Source organism: Nuphar pumila, chromosome 3, assembly GCF_984573655.1.
Source record: "Nuphar pumila chromosome 3, dmNupPumi1.hap1.1, whole genome shotgun sequence".
NCBI lineage: Eukaryota > Viridiplantae > Streptophyta > Magnoliopsida > Nymphaeales > Nymphaeaceae > Nuphar > Nuphar pumila.
Window position 1 is genome coordinate 35,452,579 of NC_143251.1, and position 26,756 is coordinate 35,479,334.

Consider the following 26,756-nt stretch of genomic DNA (forward strand, 5'->3'; position numbering starts at 1 on the left):
TTTACCAATTACACAGCAAGCTATATATTCTTGTGTGTATCGAAGCCGTGACATTCTACCACTTGGTGACATTCACAAGCTCATTCGACCAAACGAGCGGAGTTGATGAAGAAGTTGCGACAGTCGACGTAAGGATAAATTAGTCATTTCAACACATAAATTTACTCAGCGAGTTAAACTCATGGTTATCTCAGGATACAAGTTTTTGAGGGTATTTGGAAAAACTGGTGGATATATTAGTTAGGTGCGTTACCCTTTAATGAGGGAGGAAAAAACGGAAAAGAGTAAAAAAAGCAACCACTTTTTTGAAAAACCAGAGAGTATTTTTTAACCAGCGGAATGTCGCTCGTCCGGCCCCGTCTGAAGCAAAAAAAACCCTAGAAAAGCCCTTCAAGAAGAAGAAGAAGGAAATCGAACGACGAAGGGATGATCGAGAAGCCCTAGCCCTAGCCCTAGCCCTAGCCCTAGCCCAGAGAAACAATGGCCGACGCCAACCCACACACTCTCTCCTCCTCCTCCTTCTTCTTCTTCTTCTTTCTTCTGTGTAGTTCATGCAACTCTCAGCAGAGCCAGAACGAGACGGCGTTGGAGATCAGGGCCCTCGACTCCTTCCGCCTCGGCCTCCTGGACCCCCTCGGTGCGCTTTCCAACTGGAACGCCTCCTCCCCGCTGGCGCCCTGCGACTGGCGGGGCGTCGTCTGCGTATCCGGCCGGGTCACCGAGCTCCGCCTTCCTCGCCTCCGCCTCCAGGGACCCCTATCCCCTCAGCTCGGCATTCTCTCCGGCCTCCGGAAGCTCAGCCTCCGGTACAACCTCCTTAACGGCACCATTCCCCCCTCCATCGGCCGGTGCTCCTTCCTCCGCGCCATCTTCTTCCAATCCAACGCCCTCTCCGGGACGCTCCCACCGGAGATCTTCAACCTTACCGAGTTGCAGGTCCTCAATGCCGCCCAAAACCTCTTGACAGGGATAATCCCCTACGGCGGCCTTCCGGCAAGCCTCCGGTTCCTCGATCTCTCGTCTAACTCGTTCTCCGGAGAGATTCCCGCCAATGTGTCCGCCTCCAGGTTGCAACTGCTCAACCTCTCGTTCAACCGGCTGAGCGGGGAGATTCCGGCGAGTTTTGGAGAGAGTGCTTCTCTGGAGTACCTCTGGCTTGACGGAAACCTACTCCAAGGAAGCATTCCGGCGGCCCTTGCCAACTGCTCCCTTCTTCGCTACCTCAGCGTGCGGGACAACGGCCTTAGCGGCGAGATTCCGGCCGGGATTGGCCGGCTTCCGAACCTTCAGGTGCTCTCTCTCTCGCACAACAACCTCTCCGGCGTGCTCCCGTCCTCGATTTTCTTCAAAGACTCCGGCTCCTCACCGCCACCGCTCAGGATCCTGCAGCTTGGGTTTAACAAGCTCACCGGCATCGCTCCGCCAGAGAACAATGCGGCTGGCGGGGTCGCAAGCTCGCTGCAAGTCCTCGACCTTCAGAGCAACAGCATCGACGGCGAGGTTCCCTTCTGGCTGCTGAATCTGACGTCCCTCACTTATCTATACCTCTCTACCAACTCCTTTACCGGATCTCTACCCGAGTCCATCCGAAGAATGATGTCCTTGCAGGAACTGAGGCTCGCTGGAAACCGTTTTACCGGAGGCATTCCTCAGTGGATCAGGAATTGCAGCCTATTGCGAGTCCTTGATCTCGAGGACAATAAGCTCTCCGGTGACATCCCGGCAGGGTTGGGATCGCTCACAAGCCTAAGGACGCTAGCTCTTGGTGGGAACTCGCTCTCTGGGACGATTCCGGTGAGCTTCGGCAATCTTTCGGCTCTTGAAACTCTGTCTCTGAGGTCCAATAATCTCGCCGGCGGCATAAGCGGTCTCATGCGGCTCGAGAATGTGAGTCTTCTGGACCTCAGCGAGAACGCATTCACAGGCAGCATTCCGGCAGAGATTGGGAATTTACATGGATTATGGACTCTGAACCTGAGTGGCAATGGATTCTCCAGCAGCATTCCGGCAAGCATTGGAAACCTATTGAATCTGCGGACTCTTGATTTGAGCCGGCAGAATCTCTCCGGCGAGCTACCAATGGAACTGTCCGGGTTGCCAAATCTGCAGTTCCTGTCTCTATCAGAGAATTCGTTCTCCGGCAGCGTTCCTGTTGGTTTCAGCAGCTTGTTGAGTCTGCAGTACTTGAATCTGTCCTCAAATCGGTTCTCCGGCGACATTCCGCTGGTTTTTGGCTTTTTGCAATCGCTTGTCGTTCTCTCCCTTTCTTCCAACAACATATCCGGCTCAATCCCAGCGGAATTGGGCAATTGCTCCGATTTGGCAGTACTGCAACTGAGGTCGAACAGCCTCTCCGACGAAATTCCGCCGGACCTTTCGCGGCTCACCCACATAAGAGAGCTAGACCTCGGCCAGAACAGCTTGTCCGGTGACATCCCACCTGAAATCTCAAACTGCTCATCGCTCGCTTCGCTCCGGCTCGATCAGAACCACCTCACTAGCAACATACCGGATTCATTAGCTGGCATGTCAAACTTGAAGATCCTGGATCTCTCTGTCAATAACTTGACCGGAGAGATCCCCGCCAATCTGGTGCAAATCGCTGGCCTGCGAAGTTTCAACGTGTCTGATAACCAACTAAGCGGAGAGATCCCGGTGCTGCTCGGCTCCCATTTCTCTTCTTCGGATTTTGGCGGCAACGCGGATCTCTGCGGCCAGCCGTTGGCGAGACAATGCAGCAAGAAGAAGAGGAAGGGACCGAGGGTTCTGATACTGATCGCGATCGCCGCCGTCTCCACAATCGTTTTCTGTATGGCGGCATTGTGTTGTTTGGCGACGGTTGCGTGGCTGAGGCACCGGTCCGCCATGAACGGAGGGAAGAAGCGGAGTCCGGCGCGATCGAGCGTGGCCGAGGCGGGGGCGGGCGACAACGGCAGCAACGGTGGGAAGCTGGTGATGTTCAGTAACCGGATCACGTACGCGGAGACGCTCGAGGCGACGAGGCAGTTCGACGAGGAGCACGTCTTGAGCCGGGGCCGGCATGGGGTGTTGTTCAAGGCGTGCTTCCAGGACGGCACGGTGCTCTCCGTCTGGCGACTCGCCGACAGCTCGATCGACGAGGGGTCGTTCCGGAAGGAGGCTGAGTCGCTGGGCAGGGTGAAGCACCGGAACCTCACGGTCCTCCGAGGCTACTACATCGCGCCGGACGTACGGCTGCTGATCTACGACTACATGCCCAACGGCAACCTGGCCACCCTCCTGCAGGAGGCCTCTCACCAGGACGGCCACATCCTCAACTGGCCCATGCGCCACCTGATCGCCCTCGGCGTCGCCCGTGGCCTCGCCTTCCTCCACGCCGCCTCCATGGTCCACGGTGACGTCAAGCCGCAGAACGTCCTCTTCGATGCCGACTTCGAGGCCCACCTGTCCGACTTCGGGCTGGAGAAGCTGACGGTGCCCACCCCGGCCGAGGCGGCGTCGACGTCGACGTCGTCCACGCCAGTGGGCTCGCTCGGGTACGTGGCGCCGGAGGCAGCCGTGACAGGGCGGACGACGAGGTCGGCGGACGCGTACAGCTTTGGGATCGTGCTGCTGGAGCTGCTGACGGGGAGGAGGCCGGTGACGTTCACCCATGACGAGGACATCGTCAAGTGGGTGAAGCGGCAGCTGCAGAGGGGTCAGATATCGGAGCTGCTTGAGCCGGGTCTGCTGGAGCTCGACCCGGAGTCGTCCGAGTGGGAGGAGTTCCTCCTGGGAATCAAGGTGGGCCTGCTCTGCACCTCGCCCGACCCGCTCGATCGCCCGTCGATGGCGGACGTCGTCTTCATGCTCGAGGGCTGCCGGCTTGGCCCCGACCCTCCCTCTTCCGCCGACCCCACTTCCCAGCCCTCTCCCGCCTGAGCGTCCCCGTCATCCATCCTTCAACGATTTTTTTTGTTTTTTTCATTTTTCTTTTTCTTTCCTTGGATTGTTTTTTTTTTTTTTTTTGTACTTTTAAAGTTCGAGAGAAATTCCACATCGGACTTTTTCACTCTTTCTGGTGGGTCCCGGTGGTCTCCGAAAAGCGTCTTCACTGGTTCAAACCGCGCTACCGACATGTCAAGCTAAAGGGGGGATGGGGCGATTGCCTCCATGAGCGCCACGTGGCTAATCGCGGGACTGGAGGCGGGAAAGTAGCCGTTACGGCCGTCCTTGAAGTCTGGAGCGAAAGCTGCAACAGGGAGCGGATTTATTGAGGAAACACGTCAGCGGTCGTGCTTTTTCTCTGGGGGGTGGGTGGGGCAGCAGCGAGGGCGCGAAGACCCGTGAGTTGTCAGATATAAAAAATACCTCGAGATTGGGGAGGAGGCCGGCCCACCCAGTGGGGAAGGTCTCGCCATCTCGGTGGGGGACTGGTAGGTGGTGGGTCCTCTTTGACTTTTGCTTTCAAGGCTACAGAGAGAGAGAGAGAGAGAGAGACTTGACCCCACCCCTACTCAAACCCAACCCTCGTGTTGTGATAAAATGATCTGAGGATGCCCCCACCCCACCCCACCCACCCACTCATCGTAGAGTGTGGACAGCTCATTTTCTTATTAAATTTCACTTATTTTCTTTCGCGTCGCCATTAATTGTTTTCACTCGCTCTTCTTCTGTCAATATTACGCTTGGCTGGCTGCTTGTCAACTTGTTTATTTCACTTTGTACCCGGTTTCATGCATGAGATGTGACGTGAAGATATGATCCATGTCCATGTGTACGCTATCAAGCGCATTGAATATACCGTGCCTTAAAAAGCTGTGGCTAAAGTCCAATGAGTGACATGAACCAACCGCTGGAAAAAAAAATGTCACTTGAGTCTATACAACACGTAGTCTGGGACTCTGTGCTTCCCGGCCTGCAGTGAGTCTATACAACACGTAGTCTGGAACCAACCGCAGGATGGCTGGTGTGGACCTTTAAACAAGGGTGAGAACATCAGGGAGGGCGTCGTTCTCTTCTTGGCTCTGCGAGAGGAATCTCCGGCAGGCGTATAACACGGCCGAATGGAATCCAGAAGGATTGTCGATGAACACGAAATGTCCGGCCTGTCATAACTCACAATCAGAAAGCATCAAACACAAATACATTTCTCATGTATGCATGCACGCAGGCGTATTCACAATACCATCCACCAGCAGTCGCTCCCACGCACGCACACAAACATGCACACAAACCTGAGGAACTCTTATGATCTCGCATGGGACCTTCATATGCTTGCGAGCTTCCTCGGCACCTGTGTAGTTCATCCAGTCATGGTAGCCATAGATGAAGGTGGTTGGCACCTTCCATTCCGATGCCCTGTATGGGAAGCAATAGGTCAAATGCTTGTACTGTCGGATACCCAGGTTATGCATTACTAGTACTGCAAGCAATATAGAACTGATGCGAGGAAAAGAGTGCACAGAGACAAGTTGGGTGAAGTACGCATTTTTATTATTGAGGAGGCTCAAGACTTAAATACAATAAATAAAGAGGTCATTTTTTTAGGCAATGCCGCTCGCATCTGAGAGCCGTTCATCTCAACATTCCTTGAGATGGGCATCCTCCAACCGATCTCGAGATGGCTCTGAGACGTGCTGCTGCATGCTCATGTGATATGAAGTAATTAATAAAAGCCTCAGAAGAGTAAATGAAGTTTTAATTTTCTGCAGGTATATGGAACAATCTGCAGTACAGTACTTAATAAAGTAACTGATCATAGAAGTTAATAACACCATCAAGGAAACCAGAGATACCAGAGATACTACAGGTATATGGAACAATGCTTATTGCACTCGTGGCTGAGCATTAAAAGTTATCTGCGGATTTGAAAATATGAGATACCACAAAAATTTTACAGTCAAGAAAACCAGAGAAGCGTCCACATCTTAAGCAGCAACCTAACAGTATAACATGTGCACATATTGAACTACCGAGATGGGCATATCCTGAAATGAAAGCAAGAAGGCTGCCATGTAGAGTGTGATGTCAACTTGGCATGCACTAAGCCTTAAGTGGCAGCAGGAAAGTTGCCAATTATCACCATCCTCATACTAGAGATTTAAAATTTTAAACTAAACATTGCCTACAAAAACCTGTATTGATGGATTGACGGGCCGATTCTTTTGGAAAATAAAAATCTTTCGAGAAAAACAAGAGATGATTTTTTTCCAAAAGACTACGAAACTTATATCATGGCCCAGAAAATGAGAACCATGCAGGAATACTGTACATCAGGCTAAAATGAACTTGCTGCCAGTGATGAACTGAAACCAGCTTCAGTACATGATAAAGCTTGTGACAGTACATAAAACCATGCATGCATACTGTACATACAACCAGCTTCAGTACATGTTAAAAGCTTTTCAAAGTTATTTCCTTATATTTTTCCAAGAATACCTATTATTTTCTTATACTTATTATTTTTCATATTTTTTATTTTTAAAACCCCCAAGGTTTTCCAACTTTTGAAAATCTATCCGAGAAAAAACCTGGAACGATATAGGTGACTATCTTCTCAACAAATCTTGTCCCACACTTGATTAGTTCTTTCACATGTCTAGAATGACAAATCTCATTAGGAATGTAAGAAGGAAATGCAAATTACTTTACTCCCATTGTTTATGATATATAATCTTCTACGTAGTGGCAATTGAACTCTATTCAATTGCCATAGATGCCCCTGACATTTCTGAAGCAACATTTTGTCTCTAAACCATCATAGACACCTTGACTTTAACTGAATTTATTCGAAGGTATTCAACCAATGGACTTATCTTGTCAGTTTAGCCTCAACGTGATCAAAGTGATCCAAAATTGTGCTCAGTTTGGAATTCATCAATTCTCCCAGGGTTGCAGAAAGGTTGAGTAAAAAATCTTCAAAATTAGATTCTGTACTCAAAAGATAGATTTAGGAAATGATTTGTAGAGAGAAAACCAAAGGGATGGATAAAGGAGATCAATGGAAATGATAGCAAAGAGATTGCTCCTTTAGTGCCAAAGAAAGTTTTCTCAAAAGTAAACAAAACAACATCATCTAAACGCCTATACAAAGGAGTCCAAGCTTAAAATTGAGAGAAGGCTCTCAAAAAATTGCTTATTGAATTTAACTAGTAAGATTGCTATGCAATAAATTCTTAAAGCACTGAAAGAGACTTTTCATCCTAGTCTGGATGCATCTATGCTCTGCAAAAGAACAGCAGTCTCTTTCTTGTCAAAATGTTGCTTTGGCACAGAAACAAAGGATACACAGTTTGTCCTTGCTTATTGGTCACAACAGCAAAGCGAAGAACCTCATACTTCTATTGAGGTTGATATTCTTAATTAGGGGTGGCCAATGGGCTAGGTACCTGACAGGCTCTCGATTACCCATCCCGACTCAGGTTGGGCTTGGGCCTCATTTTGAGGACCCTAGCCAAAAAAAGTCAGCCCAGGCTCGACCCAATAAGTTATCAGATCGGGCTCAGGCATTGGTTCAGGCCTGAGTCAGGCCAGCATGGGGCCTATTTAAAAAAAAAAGAATTATCCCATCACCTTTTTGGGTCATAATGAAGGCCATTCATGTATGAGGGGAAAAAATGGAAAGGTTCTTGCTTTTATAATGATGGAGAACCCCTTAACCTCATCACCTCATCCATATGGGACTAGTCCTCTCCCATGAGGTTTTATTCATGCTGACATGGCTGAAAAAGGCATATTTTCTTTTTATAAAGACACCATTTAATGCTTTCTTTTTATAGAAGCACCATTTAATCCGCTCTCTCTCTCTCTATCATAAATGCCATGTAAGTGTTTTGTCTCATTTCAGAAAAAAAAGGAACATGATAAAGTTTTCCCGCATGGTGAATTAGACCCACATCAACTAAGGAAGAAAAGTAAACCCCTTGGAAAAAGTATAAATAGGGGATCCTTCTTACTTTACACACCCACAGTTTGGCGTTCCCAGGTCTGACCCGACCCGATTCAGGTGATTGTCAACTTCGGCAGGTCTTGGGCAGAGTCTTCAAACCCAAGCCCGATTAATTTCGGGCCTAGCCTGACCCAATAATTATCAAGTCGGGCTTTCAACAGCAAAAAAGTTTAGCAGACCTTTCGGGCCCTAATGGGTCACAAATAGGGCTGGCCTGATGGCCAACCCTATTCTTAATCCCAAAATCCAAGCAAAGGGAATGAATGGTCAAAAGATCAAATACTCGTGTTGACTAAAAATGACATCTAAATTTTATAGTTCCTCTAAGAATGAATAATGGAGATAGACTAGCATATATATATATATAAGGTCGAGATTACTTAAAAATGAGTTTTTTTTCATTCTTTTTCATTTTTGGGTTTTTTTTTTTCATGAAACTAACCTCACATATGTGATTCTACATGGTTTGATTAGTGGAAATCAGCTCTTGGTTCGTCTGATTATGACATGTAGGTACGATTTTATGAGCCTTGAAAAATCAACGGCGCACAATGTGCGAGATATTTTTTCTGCTCAAAAATCGTGTTTTTTCATAAAAAAAAGCACGATCCAAAAGCTGGTTCTTGGCATTTGGACTATGCTGAATCTATGAGGTCCTATTGGGTCATCACAACTTGTGCCTATAATTTTTAGCTCATTCGGACGGTCTGTTGACATGAGCAGATATTTCGACACACACACTCACATGCATCACCATTTTTATACAAATCTTGTAATTATAAACTTAATGTTGAAAATTGTTTTAGCAACCTTGTAATTTCTCCAAATCCCATGATGAAAATCATTGTGCCTGCAACCTAATTTTGTTTACAGTCTTAGGTTAAAAATCAATTGAGTGGAGCCCTATATATTTGAGGTCTCATGTCGCCATAAGTGCATTAAAATTCAAAACATGTAGCACTAGCAGAAATGGAGTAAAAATAGCTAAGCAAACATAGCAAGAGTAACTAAAAATAACTGAAACAAAATTTAAGTCTAACCGCTGTAAGAGGGGAAGCCGTGTAAATGCTCCAAAAGAAAATATATACTTTAGGCATAGTTCTCCACTAGCTTTTGCAGCAAAAGTATGATAGAAGTAATCTGCCAATTAGTTTTGAAATATAAATTTATGAATAAGCATGTTGATAAGTGAGGCCACAAAATCACCATCTAAGATTAAAGAGAGAAGTACCCGTAAGCAATCTAGACTCCTCTTCATTCAAGATATCACCAGTAGAGTACATGCCAAATCTTGCAGTTGTATACTTGCGAACAAGGTCTGGACCCCAAGGACCCAAGCCTCTGCATAAGAACAAAATTTACATAATGTGAACCAAAACAAACAACATAAAACAAGAAAAGCATGAAGAAAATCTCAAGCATTTGCCAGCAAAAGAGCAACTGTATTTTTAGGTTGCAATGTACAAAGACCTCATAGATGGTTATATATAGAGAGAAAAACAGAAATACCACATATGGAGAAATCACTTGAGATCCTACCAGCAATTTCACACATATTCTCTTCTCTTTCAAATGTTAGTAAGCGAGTTGCACGGTTTATTGCCGAGTGACCTATTTTCACTATATACATATATGTACTAAACCATGGATGGAAGAAACATGATCTGGAGGTACAAAGAGATCATCAGCAGAAGGAAGATCGGAAATCAAGTCAGCACTTATCCACAACTTTCTTTTCTCTAACAAATTCCTCAGGCAAGGAATGGGTGAAACATGTAATTATTCCAATCGACCTAGTAGTTCCTTTGGCCTTTAGAATTGGCACCAGTTAGTCTGACATTCATTCTAACAAAGATATGAATCAAGCCCTTCCAACCTTTTTCTAGTAAGAGAAACAGCTTCATATTTATCTTTTCTCCAAAGCCCGTTTACTTCTAGAAGTCCTATACCTATTCAAATTCTGAAGTAGTGACAGATTTGTCATTATTCATAGTTTGAAGCTATGTAGTCAAAAGCGCCGACTAGGTGCCTAGTTGGGCTAGTCGTAGCCAAAAAGCCTAGTCAGCTGAATTTCTAGTGACCCCCTTCTAAGGGACCAATTTTGCCAACTAGGGCACCTAGTCGGCAACTAAGCTGCCCTCACCAAGGTGTGAAGGCAGTTTAGTCATTTTATTAATGTGTGCTACAAGAAAGGGGGGGTTTAAAAACCCTAAACCCCCCATTATTCTGCCTCCCCCCCCCCTCTCTCTCTCCCCCTCTCTCTCTCTCTCTCGATCCCATCACCCTTGCCAGAAGAAAAAGGTGCAAATCACCGAAGACAAGGCATCTCTCTCTCTCTCTTCTTCTTCTTCCTTCCCACTCTTCCTCCCCTCCTCCCTCTTCTTCTCTTCCCCTTCTCCTTCCTCCCCTCGTTCTTCCTTCCCCCGTTCTTCTTCCCTCTCCTCTTTCTTCCTCCCCTTGTTTTTCTTCTCTTCTCCTTATTCTTCCTCCGCCTCTTCTTCTTCTCTTCTCCTCCTTCTTCCTCTCCTCTTTCTTCTCTTATCCTTTTTCCTAGGTTGAGTAATATATATATATATGATTAATCTAACATTAAACTAGTTGTATTTAACATTAGATGAATTCAACCATATTAAAATGACTAAAATATTCTTAAAATAGTGACATTTTTTAAAATGTATGGTTACTTTTTGAAGTCCAAAAGGTAAATTTGATGAATTCATAAAGTTACTTTTTTAGAAAAGGTGTTCGACTTTTCAATTCCCTTCAGGTTCAAATGACTTGTAATGCCGAAAAAGGTAGCCATGCATTTTCAAAAGAACCATTTTTTAGAGGTATTTTAGTCATTTTCATAAGGTTGAATCCATCTAATGTTAAACACAACTAGTTTAATGTTAGATTAACCCACATATATATATATATATATTCTATTATTTTATGTATATATAATTATATATATGTGCATGTTTTTGTGATTTTTTATATGAAAGATTGGAAGCATGCATAGTTAAGTTTAATTGACTATGTTTTTTTATATATGTATGATATCTATTACTTTGTGATGAATTTTTCTGTTAAAGGCTGAAAGATAAATATACACACACACACACACACACACACACACACATATATATATATATATATATATATGTGTGTGTGTGTGTGTGTGTGTGTGTGTGTGTGTGTGTGTGTGTGTGTGTGTGTGTTTTCTGGTTGTTGAATAGTGCAATTCATGACAATGATGTAACATATGTATTACAAATATCGAAGCTACCCTTTTAGTCTTGTATATATGATTATTTAGAAAGGCATTTTATACTTAGCCAGGTAAGTAGAAAGTCAATAGTTTTTTTCTTTTAGGGCTTGTTTGATGCCTTGTCCAAGATTGGATGGAATGAACAAACAAAACGGACAGAACACATATTTTGTCTGTTTTATAACAACTTAACCAAGTCTAATGTTTATTTCGACTGAACAAGAAATTGTGTTCCTTGTGTCCAGCGTTTGGTTTTTATGCTTTGTGGATAGCTTGAACACATGGATAATGGGTCGGATAACTTCATTTTGGATCGTACGACTTGATCCGCCAAACTATATGAGTGTTTTAACATGTTTATTATGGATTTTAACTTCGGATATGAATCTCGGATTGGATCTAAAAACTAAAAAATATTTAAAATTTGGATAATTTGAGAAAAAATAAGAATTGATAGTTTATCAATATATAAATGCTTTAATTGGTGCTATATTGGATCTAATTATGAAAGTTTATCAAAAAGTTACGGATTTTAGCCCCAAATATGGATCTCAAATTGAATCCAAGTACAAAAAAAATGTTTATATTATGAGTAATTTGAGAAAAATAAGAATTCATATTTTTTATATACAAATGAAAAAACCATAAATAAATCATAAAACCATAAAATACAAGAAAATAAATTATAAATAAACCAAAGAAAAAAACCCTAATCAATGACAATAAAAAACCCTAATCAATAAAAATCAAAGGAAAAAAACCTTAATCAATGAAAATCAAAGGAAAAAAACCTTAATCAATGAAAATCAAAGAAAAAAACCTAATTATTTAAAAAAAAACTGAGAAGATCAACAAAAAAATCAAATCCCTAATCAAAGAAAAAACCCTAACCAATGACAATAAAAAAAACTAATCAGTGAAAATCAAAAGAAAAAAAACCTCATCAAAGAAAATCAAAAGCCCTAATCAAAGAAAAATCAAAGCCCTGATCAAAGTAGATCAAAAAAAATCAAAGAAAATCAAAGAAAAATCAAAGCCCTAAGAAGAAGAAGAAGAAGAAGACGAAGAAGAAAATGAAGAAGAAGAAGAACAAAGAAGAAGGGGGAGAGACAGAGAGAGGAATGGAGAAGGGGAAGAAAGAAGAAAAGGGGAGAGAGAAGGAGAGTTCATCGCTGGCCTTGCTGGCGACCGCTGCACAGGAGAGAGAGAGAAACGAAGAAGGGGAAAAAAGAAGAAAAGGGGAGAGAGAGAGGGGGGGAGGGAGAATGAGAGGGTCGAGGAGACCCCTGCCCATTTTTTTTGTTTAAAGAGCGTCCCCCCCCCCTATCTTGTTCTTTTCGTAGTAGGGGGTGGAACAGTGAAAACCCGTTCTTGAGAAGCGGCGGACACCCTAGTTTGTTTTGACGGGCGTGATTTTCGGCCGCACCATCCCAAATCACACCCATCACGCAGCATCAAACGTGCCCTCTTTATGTTGTAATGATCGCTAATTTCTTGTTAATAAATTTTTCATATTGCATCCTCTCTTCATGTGTGGGCTCTCATCTTGATTCTAATATGGTATCAAAGCCATATTGGAGTGTAGAGAACAAGATTGAAGGAGGATTTTGAGGCTGGAGAATACTTCATTCTGGACTGCATAGGAGCTTGTACAAGGAGGCATTGACGTCAGCATCTATAGTTCGACTTTCAGATTTTGGGATTTTGAGGTATCAAATCAATAGTTCTTGGGTTGCCATTTGGTTGTCCCTAGTCATTTGTTTTTGTTTTGCTTTGTTTCCTTGCTTCTTGTTTCTTTGTTTATTCTAGTCCTTTGTCTGTTTTCACTGCTTCACCTTGTCGGTTCCCGAGTTCTTCGGTTTTCTTTTCCTTAGTCCTTATGTTTATTGAGTTTTATAGCCTTGTTTCGATTTTGCTTGTTTTAGTCCCTCTTAACTCTGGTTGCTCTCCCTTGCTCAATCCAACCGGATGGGTTTCATACCCATCTCTACGTTTATGGGGGGATGTCTCCTTTCCCTCAACCTTTGGGCTTGGTTTTATAGAGTCTGACTTCTTCTTTGGCACCTGCTTCTTGGTGCCCCTTCCCAGAACATGAGGTGTTCGGTCTCCTTTTGCAGCCTTTCTGGCTGTGCATAGGTCCTTGGCCAGCTCTCCCCCCTAGCACCCCTCACAGTAGCCCTGTGGCATGGTGTCCTTGCGTCCTGTCGTGCCTTCTTGTCTTGCTGCCTCTAGTCGCCGCTAGTCAGCCTCCTATGATGCTTGTGACTTCAGTTTTGACGCCGAACACATCCAAGACCAGACTAGATTTGGAGTTGGAGCAAGATTCTGAAAAAGCTGATGCACACTCACTTTTGGCCGTCCTCCTAGTGCGCATGACCACTTGATCCCCTCCATGACATCCTTGAATGTCTTAATTTGATCAGAAGGGGATTCAGTCCATCACTGCCGTCTTCATCCATCACTGCCGTCTTCATCCACTTTAGGGATTCTTTTGAATTCCCAAGTTGTATTCCGAATTCCTTCCCGGTGTGTGTGTTCGTCTTACTCTATTGTAACTAGAAGGAAATCCAAGAGGGTTCCATTGTTTGGAACCAAGTCACAAATTCTCATTCTTGGGAACTTTGTAATCGGGTGATTTAGGAGCACCTCGGATATGCCCTGTACTTTGTTGATTATCATTAATGCACCCGTAGGGGTTTGGCCAAACCCCAGAAGTTCCCTCCTAAGATCAATAGTTCTTGATTTTATGTGTATTCAAAATCAAGAATTTCAATCATCAACTCAGATTTGGAATTTTGGGTGATTTTTCAAGCATTTTTTTCTATGTGATTTCTTGTGGCTGTTTTGAGAAATCTGGTCATATCAGTAGTTCCTAAATTTTTTTTATGCTTGAGATTTACTCCATCTCAGTTGTTTATGCAGTGATATTGTTACTGACCTAAGATGCAGGGGAATTAGATGTTAATTATGTGCGAGCCCAGGGATCACTAATTAATCAAATGATCCCAGGGTCTCATAACTATGGCAAGAAGCCTCTTGGGACTCAAACTGGAAAATCGAAACCTCCATAGGTGGCAGGAGTCAAATGAAAGGCTGAGTGTAAGCACTCGTCCAGAAGATTTGACCAGGTTGATCCGGATGATGAATCGTGCAAGACTTCGAGCCTTTAGAGAAAGATATAGGTAGAGCAGCCCAACCCTAGGGAAGGAATGTTGAGATAGAAAAAGTGAACGAAAAGAGTAATAAGAAGTAATGGAAGCAATTTAATGGTGATATTTTAGTATTTGGATGAAATTTGAGGAATCTTTGTGTAGTTCCTCATAGACGGTAACGATGGTTGATCTCTTTGGCTTCATCGGGTTTCAGTAGCTTGCTTCATTCTTGGTTATACCCTTCTAAGTTTGCAAGTGTTAAATTATACATAATATAGGTGTATAATATGGTTGTATATGCATATATAATACCCATTATGGGTATTGTTGTCATTTCACTTTGTGTAATAGGTTGTGCCCATTAAGGGCACTTAAATATTTTTACTTTACTTTTTTTCTTTTTCTTTTTTCTGTCTGTCTTTTTATTTCTAGCTAAGGACATAATGGTGGTCCTTAGCCATTAGAGTTGTTGGGACCTCCCCAACAGCTATATTTATAGTTGTTGGGGTGGTTCCCAAGGGCTCTATATGGCCTCTCTTCTTTATATAAAGGGGAGTAATCCCCTTATTGTTGCATGCATGTTTCAAGCTTTCTTTGGAATACAAATACATATTTTTTACGCTCTAGTGTTACCCATTAGTGGCATTGTGCTTGTGTTTGTATCGTCACCCATAAGTGGTCCTCAGTGGTGTTCCGACTTGTGTATTTTGCAAGCCCCTAAGAGGCATTTCTTGTATTTCATTACAGTAAGAATAAGAGTACATTGGTAATATGCATGAGATAAGTATTGTTGGGATGATTTTCATACAAATTTTGTATGTTTTTGTGAATCAGTGTTGTTTTCTTTATCATGACTTGTTGGATTGCATTAGTGTGAATCTTTGTGTAATGAAATACAAAATACACAAAGAAATGGCTCTTATGGGCTTACAAATCACACAAGTATGAGCAAGGACCACTTATGGGTTAAGATACAAACACAAACACAAGGCCACTAATGGGCAAGACAAGGAACATAAAAAATATAGGATTTGTATTCCAATAGGTGCTTAAGACAAGCATACAAACAAGAGGGGATTCATCCCCTATTTATACACAAAAGCAAACAAGAGCCATTGGGAGCACCCCCAATGGCTAGAAATATAGTCATTGAGAGAACTCCCAGCTCTATTTCAAGGGCATTATAAAGTCTATAATGCCCTTGATAAAAAGGGTAAAATTACAGAAAAATAAAAAGCCCTAAAGTGCCCCTAATAAATACAACTAATTACACAAAGTGAAAAGATAAATATCCCTAATGGGAATAACCTATTACATCAATAAAAACATATATATACATATTAATATATGTATATATATGTACATATACATAACTATAAGTATATATATACATACACTTTAACACTCCTCAAACTTACGATGTAATCACTGAAAGTTTGCCAAGCAAAAAGTGAAACAGGGAAGAAGAGCTTTCATAAAGAAGTCGGCCAACAAAAATTCTAATGCTACATATGGCAGGATAATGGTCTTCTTCAGGTGCTCTTCACGAACATAGTGACAATCAATTTCAATATGTTTGGTGCGTTCATAAAATGTATGATTGCCAGCTATGTAGATGACGCTTTTATTATCACAACATAACCTTGAAGGAGATTTCACATGCACCCCCATGTCTTCCAATAATCTTCTCAACCACATAATTTCAGATGTTGAAGTGGCCATGGCTCGGTACTCAGCTTCGGTTGACGATAATGACACCTTCTATTGCTTTTTACATTTTCAGGACACTAATGAATCACCTACAAAGACAGAAACCTATAGTTAAGCGTCTATCATTAAGAAATGGAGTTTTTTAAGAGTGGTTGTAGGGCCTCCATGAGTTGAGACAAAGTCATGGTTCCAATGGATTTGGAGTCTCCATCAGTTCCATTCTTGTCATCTTGAGAAGTTCTCAGGTATGCCACCTTTTTTTTTCCTCTTCCTTTGAACTTAGGACAATAAAGCTTAATATGCCCCGGTTCTCTATAATTGTGACATGATCTTTTTGGCGTCATCATTGTGAAGTTTCCTGTAGTAAGAATTGAAAAAGTATGGTGGTTTGTATACATTGGTGTTGGCACCAGGTGTAGATACATCTAACACATTGTCCTTAGATTCTTTGGATTCAGACAAGGATCTCAACCTTGTCTCCTTCGTACACACCTCGGCCAACACTTCATGCAAGAGAAGAGATTTTTTTGTATGGATAATATTAACCCAAACTTGTTCAAATTTGGGTCTGATTCTTATAAATTGGAATAGTTGCTCCTCAAGTATTTGATTCTTTCTTTGAAGAGCATCATTTGGGGTTTTCCATATTGGCTCTAACTTAGCCATTTGATCCCAAAGCCTCTTAGGCCCACCGAAGACACTTCTTTGGCTGCCGAAGGAGTGGGAGAAAAGGGATATGGTGATGGTGGTGGCGGTAGTTGTGGTGGGTTGTAGTAGAGTAAGGAAGATGATGGTATTGGTGATGATGGGGGATAAGAAGAAGGGGAAGGTGGTGGAGGTGGGGAAGGAAAAGAGCAAGAAGAATATGAGAAATGAAGTTGGATGCAACCGGTTGGTGGTAGGCTAGGGTATAGGTCAAAAACATAGGTAGGGCCCAAATAGGGGTGTCGGTGCAAGTTTTGGAAGCCAAGAAGATTGGTGGGATATTAGGTGTTGCAGGAAGATTGGCCGACCAACGATGGTGCATATCGTCAGTTTGAGAAATAGATCAGGAAGCTATAAATCACTTCATGTGTAGAATGATTGTACCTCGCACGTGAACGCTATGTTTCTGACATGTATCCAATGTCGCTCCTCAGGTTGAACGTCTTGCGCATTTTGAATCCATCAGGATCCGCTTTCGAACAAAGTAATGATCCATTGCTCTGATACCACTTTGATGAAAATTGAATCATTAATTCACGAGAAAACTCTACATTACACTACTCATGCATGAGAATCAAAAGAAAATAGAAAAATACGAGAAAATTATATAAAATTCAAAAAAAAAAAAACAAGTTTAATCATCCAACTCTCCCTCCTAGGAACCTCATAACAATTATTTATAGCAAAACAGGAAACTCTACCCTACATCGAATCTTGTTAAGATATATATACTTATATATATATAAAAACTGGAATACCCGTCAGGGGTATTCTAGTCATTTCAGTTGTAATAGGCGTCAGCCCATTAGGGACTGACTCTATACTTTATTTTATTTTTTTGTTTTGTACCTTTTACTTTTTAATAATAGTAATGGGGCAGCTCCGGCTAGCTGTTGGAGTTGCTACCAACTAGCTGTTGGAGCTGCAACCAACAGTCACAAATGTGACAATTCAAAAAAAAAAGTTTAATCATCCAACTCTCCCTCTTAGGAACCCCATAACAATTATTTATAGCAAAACAGGAAACCCTACCTTACGTCGGATCTTGTTAAGATATATATACTTATATGTATATATATATTAATATATATACATATGTAAACCGGAATACCCATCAAGGGTATTCCAGTCATTTCAGTTGTAATAGGTGTCAATCCATTAGGGGCCGACTATGTACTTTATTTTATTTTTTTGTTTTGTACCTTTTACTTTTTGATAACGGTAATGGGGCAGCTCCAACTAGCTGCTGAAGCTGCTACCAACGGTCACAAATGTGACAAATGGGAGCAGCCCAACAACTTGTTGGGTTGCTCCCATGTGACTCCTTGTATTATATAAAGGTCTCTAAGGCCCATGTATTTTTCACTCTTGAAGAAAGCATTTCTAAGCAATATAAGATTATTTTTTACCCTTGTGTGGGTGGTGACTTGATCAATCAAGTGTTTTTCTTGATTGATTTTGTTCTTGCAAGTCCATAAGTGACGTCCTTTTATATTTATTCCATTTTATTACATGGTATCAAAGCTTTGGTGATCTTGAGGTATTATTCATTCGGATAATATCAAGAGGAGGATCATGAGCTTGGTAGAGCATCGGTTTGTGGGTCGTTGCATTGGGAAGCGCACTATCGAAGAGTTTCTCAACGAATCTTGTGTTATCTCTCTCTCTCTCTCTCCTTATTGTAAAACATGGAGAATGAAAGAGAAGTGATCGTCTCCATTCCCGTGCAACTCAATTATACGAACCATGTGATGTAGGCATCCATAGTAAAGCACAAAATATGAAAAAAGGGTCTATGGGGTTTGGTTGATGGTACCGAAAGAGAGCCTAAACTCATTCTTACCAAAATTGAGAATGAAAAGGAAGCAGCTCTTCAAGGAGAAGAGATGTCTAAGGCCGTCTTCGATTATGAAAAGAAATGAAAAGAGTGGAGGATGGGTCATTCCAAGATAATTGGATGGCTCATCAATAGTGTAGACACAAGTGCTCTAGCTTAGCGAAATTTGATTTCTCTAGTGATGCATGAAAATATCTTAAAGATATATATAGCCTCAAGGATATTGCTCACATATGCAATGTGCAAAACAAAGTGAAAACTATGACTCAAGGAGAGATGAGCATTAAGGAATATTACAATGCACTTTCTCTTCTTTGGGATAAATTGACTCTTCTAGAGCCAAAATGACATTGTCCCCAAGATGTAGAACTCCGTGGAAAACAAATTAGAATGGAGCATTTCTACCAAATTGTTAATGGGCTTAGACCCGAATTTGAAGGAACCAAGTTGGGCCCTCCTTCATGGAGGAGGTGTACCTACCATAGTTGAAACTCTTGAAGAGTTAACTATGGAAGAAAATAGGTTGAAAAAATCATCCACCTCAAAGGATGAAGAATCCGTGTTTGCTATGTCAAAGCTCGGAAACCACACTAGGAGTTATAAACATCCTCACTCTGTAAAAAATGAGAATGGAAGAAATTCCAATGACTATGAAAAAAGTCAAAGCGATAAAAGAAGTGATCATGAATACAAGAAGGGTAGCAAAATCATATGTTACCATTGCTATGAACCGAGACACATCAAGTCATTTTGCCCCAAAAGAAGGAAAGAAGATCAAAGAGATGATAAAAGGGTTGCTTCGGTGGGACCATCCTTTGAAAAAAATGATGTAGATGACTTCAAATGCATCGGCTCATTGTCTTTGATGCAACTAATGGAGGCACTACAACCAATGTTTAAAAATCAAGCTTCTTCTTTCTCGGGGGCGGCCGTATCCACAAGTGGTGACCCTGATAAGACTTCTTGGATTCTTGACTCCGGTGCCTCTTTTCATATGACTCCAAATGAGTCTATATTATCCGAATGTCATACTAACCCAAATAACTCTTATGTTTCAACCGCCGATGGAACTTCCTTAAAAATTAAAAGTTTTGGGGTTTTTCAAAAACAACAAATCTTCTTTATACCAAATATTAGAGTAGTACCAAAATTGAATTTAAATCTTTTATCTGTTTCTCAAATTAAGGATCATGGATGTAAAGTTTTGTTTTATCTCTCGATTATAAAAGGTTGAGTCTTTGGTAGTAAATGTTTTGTCCTTACCAATAAAAATGACAAACTTTCCCAAAAGCAATTTCTTGTGTTTTTTTAGGCTATGCCAAAAATCAAAAGGGATACAGATGTTATGACAATAAAAAGAACAAATTATATGTTTCAAGAAATGTTACATTTCTTAAAAATGAAAATGGGTTTGGCAAAGAGAAAATCCAAGAAAATTGTGATTATTCATTTCTTTTTTACCTTGTCAATGAACATAAAAGATGTGAAAACATTCATGATGTGCATGAGAGTGACAACGAGAACACTCATGATGCACATGGGAATGTGAATGAGGGTCTTGATGATATAAACCTATCTCATAATGAAATTCAAACCTATACTTGACGTACCGAAGACCATCCACCATGTACTTTAGAAAGATATTCCCAAAATCAAGATGTAGATTCTTCTAGTATTAGAAAAATCATGAGAATTTCAAAAGCATCTAGTAGATTTGTATCTTATGATTCTTTTGAACCTAAGTATAGATCGTGTCTAATGGCTATACACTCATATATAGAACCAACATCCTACCATGATACTAAAAATCATCAAGAATGGATTAAGGCGATGAATGATGAATTAGAGTCTTTAAAAAAGGCAAAAACTTGAGAAATTCAAATATTACCTAAAGAAAAACTATACAATGTAGATGGGTCTACAAGATAAAAACTAAATAGGATGGGACATTAGAAAGATATAAAGCTAGGTTAGTAGCCAAAGGATACAGTCAAGAATATGAGATAGACTATGCGTTCCATCTGAGTATCAACTAACAGATTTCTTCACTAAAGCACTCTTGTCACCTAGATTTCACTTCCTTCTTGGCAAACTCTCGGTTGTTACACCATGAGTTTGAGGGGGTGTTAAGATATATATATATATATATATATATATATATATATATATATATATATATATATATATATATATATAAATTGGAATACCGATCATTTCAGTTGTAATAGGCATCAGCCCAATAAGGGCTGACTGTATTTTATTTTATTTTTTTGTTTTGTACCTTTTATTTTTTGATAAAGGTAATGGGGTAGCTCCAATTAGCTGTTGGAAATACTCCCAAGAGCTAGTTGGGTTGCTCCCATGTGACTCCTTGTATTATATAAAGGCCTCTAAGGCCCATGTATTTTCCACTCTTGAAGAGAGCATTTCTAGGGAATATAAGATTATTTTTGACCCTTGTGTGGTGGTGTGACTTGATCAATCAAGTGTTTTTCTTTATTGATTGGGTTCTTGCAAGTCCATAAGTGACATCTCTTTATATTTGTTCCATTTCATTATAGGAAAGGATTCAAATATCTCAAACGAACTAAAAGAATCCAAATCTAAAATGCAAAAATGATCTAAATACAAAATATTCAAATGATAAAATTTTAAACTATGAATCAGATCCAGATGGATCCTTATGGACCTAGGTCTTCTGCTCCACTCCTGCATTACAAATTGATACATGTTCTATAAGTTTCTAGATGAGTTCATCATGCAACCAAAACTAGTAAAACAATGATAAGATTTTGCATAAGTCATAGTTGCATGCAATAACATAACAATTCATGAACATAATCATGGTTATATTTGAATATCCATGGATTTCATCAAAAGTTATGCAAGGCCATATAAAATATCTAACGTAGAGGTGAATGAGATCACATACCCAGGTGGACTCATGCACTGAGATCTACGGCGAACTCCATGTAGCAGTGAAGATAACTTTAGAGAACGGACAAGACCAAAACAGATGATAAGAGGTCTCTTTTGCCTTGAAACAAAGGTTACATTGCGTCTGCACCCTGTCCAAAGGGAGCAGCCAAATGAATGATTTAGAGCAGTGTTTTTATGATTTTAAAGCGATGTTTTACAACAAGAGCCATGGTCTCATCCTTCTACAACCCCGGTAAGTTTCTTTAGCTTCTTAATTCCGGTGCAATATTTCACATGACCCCAAACGTTGGTGTAACACCCCAGATTTTCCAATTTGAAATAAGTGAAAATTTGCAACCAATTTTTTTTAAATACAATCCAACTCGAATGAGAGGATCGATGCACAACGAAAATAGTTTTGGTTTTCGAATTGGACAACCCTGAGCGGGTTACAGAAACTAATAACTCTAAACCGAACTGGGTCTAATTTCGATTTAGATTTTGATCCAAGTCAGCACACTAAACGATTCCATCGGGAATCTGACTCCACATGAATTGAAGTAAAGATGCAATATTATTCCATCATAGATTAAATGTATCAAAAATCATTGGACCATGTCCATACATAAGAGTCACAAAACATCGCAATCTAATTGAGATACAAAAATCCTAAGATCGGCAAAAAGATAAAAATATGGTCCCCGACCTCGCCACCAAATCGCACCATCGCATCGTCGTTCATTCATCACATGTATCCTTAGTTAAAGGTGTCGCCTAGGCGACCTAGGGGCAGCCCCACCACCTCGATGACCAGGTTTGGGCGGTGGAGCCCTATATTAGCCTAGGCGATGTCTAGGCTTTTTTTAGAGCCTAGACGTTTTTTTAAGCTGTTTTTTTTAAGAAGACATGTCATTTGTTTTCTTTTTCGAGAATAAGAAGAAGAAGGAGAAGACATGTTATCTGTCTATTGCTTGTATTATGTCTATTGTTGAGAAGAAGAAGAAGAATGCATTATTTGTCTATTGCATGTATTATGTCTATTGTTATTTTTTTTGTATACATGGTTTTATTTTTTTTGTATTGTTCTTTCAAATTGTTAGTTGTATTGTTTGTTTATTCAATTGTTAATTTATTTGAGCAGGTTATGGTTATGTAATATAATTGTTTTACAATGTTCAACGACATATTATTTGTCTATTGCTTATTGTTGATTGATTTTATATTGTACACATGTTTTTATTATGTTTTTTTATTTATTTTTTATTTGGGGTACTGCCTAGGCCTTTTTAGGGGCTCACCGCTTAGGCTCCGCCTAACGCCTATGACAACTCAGCCTGTATCCTCACAAAATGGGGTCACTCTTTCGAGTAGGTAAGTTTTGTTATATATATATATATATATATATATATATATATATATATATATATAAACATGTATTATAATAGATTGTCCGATAGGGCATTTTTGTCTTTTTACATGAAATAAGAGTTGTTTATTAGAAATAACTATTTTATTTTTTTTCTTATTTTTTCTTTTTCTTTTTCTTTTTCTTTTATTTTTTGTCTTTTATTTACGTTGGGCCCCCCCACTCCATAGAGTCGTTGGGGTCCCAACGGTCATAAATATGACTGTTGGGAGCTCTCCAACAACTTTATGAAGGGGAACTCCCAATGGTCTCACCCTCTCCTTTTGTGTATAAATAGGGGAGTAATCCCCATATGTTAAGCATTCATTTGCCCTTCACTATTCAATAATATTCACTTTTTGTTAGCCATTGGCATTTTCCCTCTATCTTCTTTGTAATTGTCCATTATTGGACTTGTACGTGCTTTGCACTTTGTTATTTGTAATTCCGCATACTTCATTACATGGTATCAGAGTCAGGTTGGGTTCTCTTAATCTTAGAAGTATTTCCTGTGGTGATTGAAGATCGTGACAAAGGTGTTATCACTTTCTTCATCTTTATCTTTATCTTTTCATCAGAGCATGAATCAAAAGTAGAGCTCTCCTTCAAACTTAATGGATCCAACTACTTGATGTGAGCGTCGGCCATGGAAAATCATCTTAGAAGGAAAAAACTTTGGGGCTTTGTAATGAGAATCTCTCTTAAACTATCGTTAAAGCTCACCAAGGTTGAAGGAGGTGTTGACAAAGCTTTCGTTGGGGATGATAGTCTTAAAGTCATAAATGAATATCAAATAAAGGTAGAGGATTGGGAAAGTAACCATGTCAAAATTTTGGCATGGTTTATGAACAATGTTAACATAAAAATATGTGCCAACATTGCTAAATTTAGAAGAGCCAATGAAGCTTGGTTATTTCTTAAGGGTATGTATACCCAAAAGGATCTTGCTAGACAATATCTTTGTCAAGTGTTCAAGATTATTTTACCATTTTATCCCCTCTTTGATATGAATTAGCACTTTTTGAGCCTAAATGGGTGACTCCCAAAAATATTGAAATTAGAAAAGGGCAAATTGAGAAGGAACACTTTTTTCAATTCCTTAATGGTCTAAGACCGAAATTTGAACAAGTGAGGTCTTCTCTTCTTCATAGAACCAAAGCCACGCCTCTTGAAGATGCTATTGTCGAGGTATGTCAAGAAAAAACTCTTCTTGGCATGACCAATAAGAATGATGAAGTTTTGGCCGTTACTAGGCCGGGTTCCAATGTAAAAACCTACAAGCCACCCCACTTTGTAAAACAAAATAACTATGGTAATGGGTCCAACTATAATAGTGGATATAGGAAGGGTGTTACTTGTCATCATTGTAATGAACTGGGACACATTAGACCAGTATGTCTAATTCTTAAAGATAAAATTGCTTTCATTGGAGAAAACACACCGAAGAAAGAAGAATCAAGCAAAAATAAAGGAGATATTAAAGACACACTTAACCAAATATCGAAGGCACTTCAATTCTTGATTCGAATGTTTCCCTTCATATGACACCTCATAAGAATGTTCTTTCCAAAGTTTACACTAATCTTACTTCATTTTATGTTTCAATGACCGACGGAACTTCTTTAAAAATAGAAAGTAATGGAACACTTGACTTCAAAAATTCTCAAAAATTTCTTGTTCCAAAAATAAGGGTGGTTCCAAAATTAAATTTAAATCTTTTTTCCGTCTCTCAAATTTTCGATCATGGTTGCAAAATTTCTTTCTCACCTAAAGATTGCACCGTGCAGGATCTCCAGTCAAGGAACTGATTGGGAAAGGCTATAGGACAGACGATCTTTACTTTATGGATTTTTTGTCTCTTCCACCCAAGTAATTTTGTACATGTCAAAAGTATTGATACTTGGCATAAGAGACTTGCGCATCCTAGCTTTTCGAAGATGTCTCACTTTCCTTTTTTGGAAAATACATGTAATGAAAAAAAACATCTTATAAAGATTGCATTTTTGGAAAAATGAAAGCAATTCACTTTCCTCAAAGAACTTTTGTTTCTACATGGCCTTTTGAATTAGTACATTCGGATGTAGTTTGTATGGTCTTAAACAAGCTCCTAAGGCTTGGTATAATAAATTTAGTAATGTTTTGATTAATTTAAGATTTATCTCTTACTATACTGACACTGCTCTCTTTGTCAAGAAAAGAGGTACTACAATTGTGATTCTTCTTCTATATGTTGATGATATGATCATCACAGGAAATGACAAAACTTGGGTTTCTTGAGATACTTCTTAGGAATTGAGGTTGCCTACTCCTCTAGAGGATATATTCTCTCTCAAATGAAATTAGTTGCTGACATATGTGCTAAGTCAAGAGTTTCAGATAAAAAGGTGGAGACCTCAGAAGTCATAAATGCTAAATTAAGATTCGAAGATGGTGTATTGCTTGAAGATCCTACTCCATATCGTCAGTTAATTGAATCTCTCACTTACTTCTCCATCACCCAACCTGATATCGCTCATGTTGTTTATGCAGTCAGTCAGTTTCGGCATGCCCCTACTACAGTGCACATGGCAACAGTTACGAGGATTGTGTGATACATTAAAAACACCATTTCGAAAAGGCTTTTCTTATCCTCTTTATCATCTTTTGATTTAACTGCTTATACTGATGCTAACGAGGGTGGTAACCCAAATGATAGAATCTCAACTACTGATTTTTGTATTTTTTAAGAGATTCATTGGTTTCTTGGAGATGTAAGAAACAACAAAAAGTATATTTATCCTCAACTAAAACCGAATATTGTGCCATGGCTATAACGACAATGGAGATTGTGTGGCTTAAAAGTTTTCTTAGCGATATGGGTATCATCATATCAACACCATCGAAGATGTGCTGTGATAATAAGAGTGTAATTTATATTGCAAACAATCACACATTCCATGAGCGCACCAAACATATTGAGATAGATTGCCACTATGTTCGTGATGAATATCTGAAAGGAACTATTTGAAAGTTTTCACCTGTAGAGAAGAGAGAGAGAGGAAGAGAAAGGGAGACGAAGAAGAAACGCAAGCTTTCTTTCAGCTGTTACGCTTTCTGATTTTTTTTCATTACTTAAAATCGTGACCTAAAGGATGTTTTATAATGTTACAACAATGATGTGGATCCGGGTCTGGTGTATCCAGACCCGATAGTTTAAGTGGGTTATAATACATGGATCGACGTGGATCGGGTCCACCTTTTTCACCCCCCCTCAAGTTGATCATGGTTTTGGACCATGAACAACTTGCCTTTAAGCATCCAAAAACGATCCTTTGTTAACCCTTTGGTAAATAGATCTGCAACTTGTCTCTCAGTATTGACGAACTCAGGTTCAATCTCTTTTTCTTCAACCTTCTGTCTCACAAAGTGTTGGTCGATCTCAATGTGCTTGGCACAACTATGATGTATTGGATTGAATGACATGTTGATAGCACTTTGGTTGTCACATAGCAAAATAGTATGGGAAATCTTTTCTCCTACTTCGGTTAGTAGGTGCCTGATCCATGTGACTTCGGCAGTAGCAGCAGCCATAGATCTATACTCAGACTCAGTGCTTGATCTAGCGATGGCCTTTTGTTTTCTACTGCTCCAAGAGACTAAATTTTTTTCGATGAAGACACAATATCCTGATGTAGATCTTCGTTCATCAGGATCTCCTGCCCAGTCTGCATCACAATATACACTGAGTCTGTGCTCATCTTTGCCATATGACTGTGGTGAATATATCAATCCATCTCCAATAGTCCCTTTTAGATATCTAAGGATCCTCTTGACCGCTTCCATATGTCCAGTACGTGGCGCATGCATAAATTGAGACACTTGATTGA

The 26,756-nt window shown here is 40.4% G+C and overlaps 2 protein-coding genes across 2 annotated transcripts in view; one reads left to right on the forward strand and one right to left on the reverse strand.

The window, feature by feature from the left end:
• Positions 1–413: 413 nt before the first annotated feature.
• LOC149842566 (putative 1-acylglycerol-3-phosphate O-acyltransferase) overlaps positions 414–26,756 on the reverse strand; it is a 43,437-nt gene continuing 17,094 nt past the window's right edge. Inside the window, exons 6-9 of the mRNA XM_089999291.1 lie at positions 9,141–9,250; positions 8,950–9,049; positions 5,196–5,319; positions 414–5,066 (exon numbers count right to left, since the gene is read on the reverse strand). Coding sequence (XP_089855417.1) covers positions 4,938–5,066; positions 5,196–5,319; positions 8,950–9,049; positions 9,141–9,250 — 463 coding nt within the window. The 3' untranslated portion in view covers positions 414–4,937. The remainder of the gene's footprint in view (positions 5,067–5,195; positions 5,320–8,949; positions 9,050–9,140; positions 9,251–26,756) is intronic.
• On the forward strand, positions 481–4,033 carry LOC149842567 (uncharacterized). The gene has a single exon (XM_089999290.1). The coding sequence runs from the start codon at positions 481–483 to the stop codon at positions 3,898–3,900; it is 3,420 nt and encodes a 1,139-aa protein (XP_089855416.1). The 3' UTR covers positions 3,901–4,033.

What these genes read in the sequence shown, in the direction of transcription:
- LOC149842567 (XM_089999290.1), top strand. Translation starts at nt 481, where the DNA reads ATGGCCGACGCCAACCCACACACTCTCTCCTCCTCCTCCTTCTTCTTC.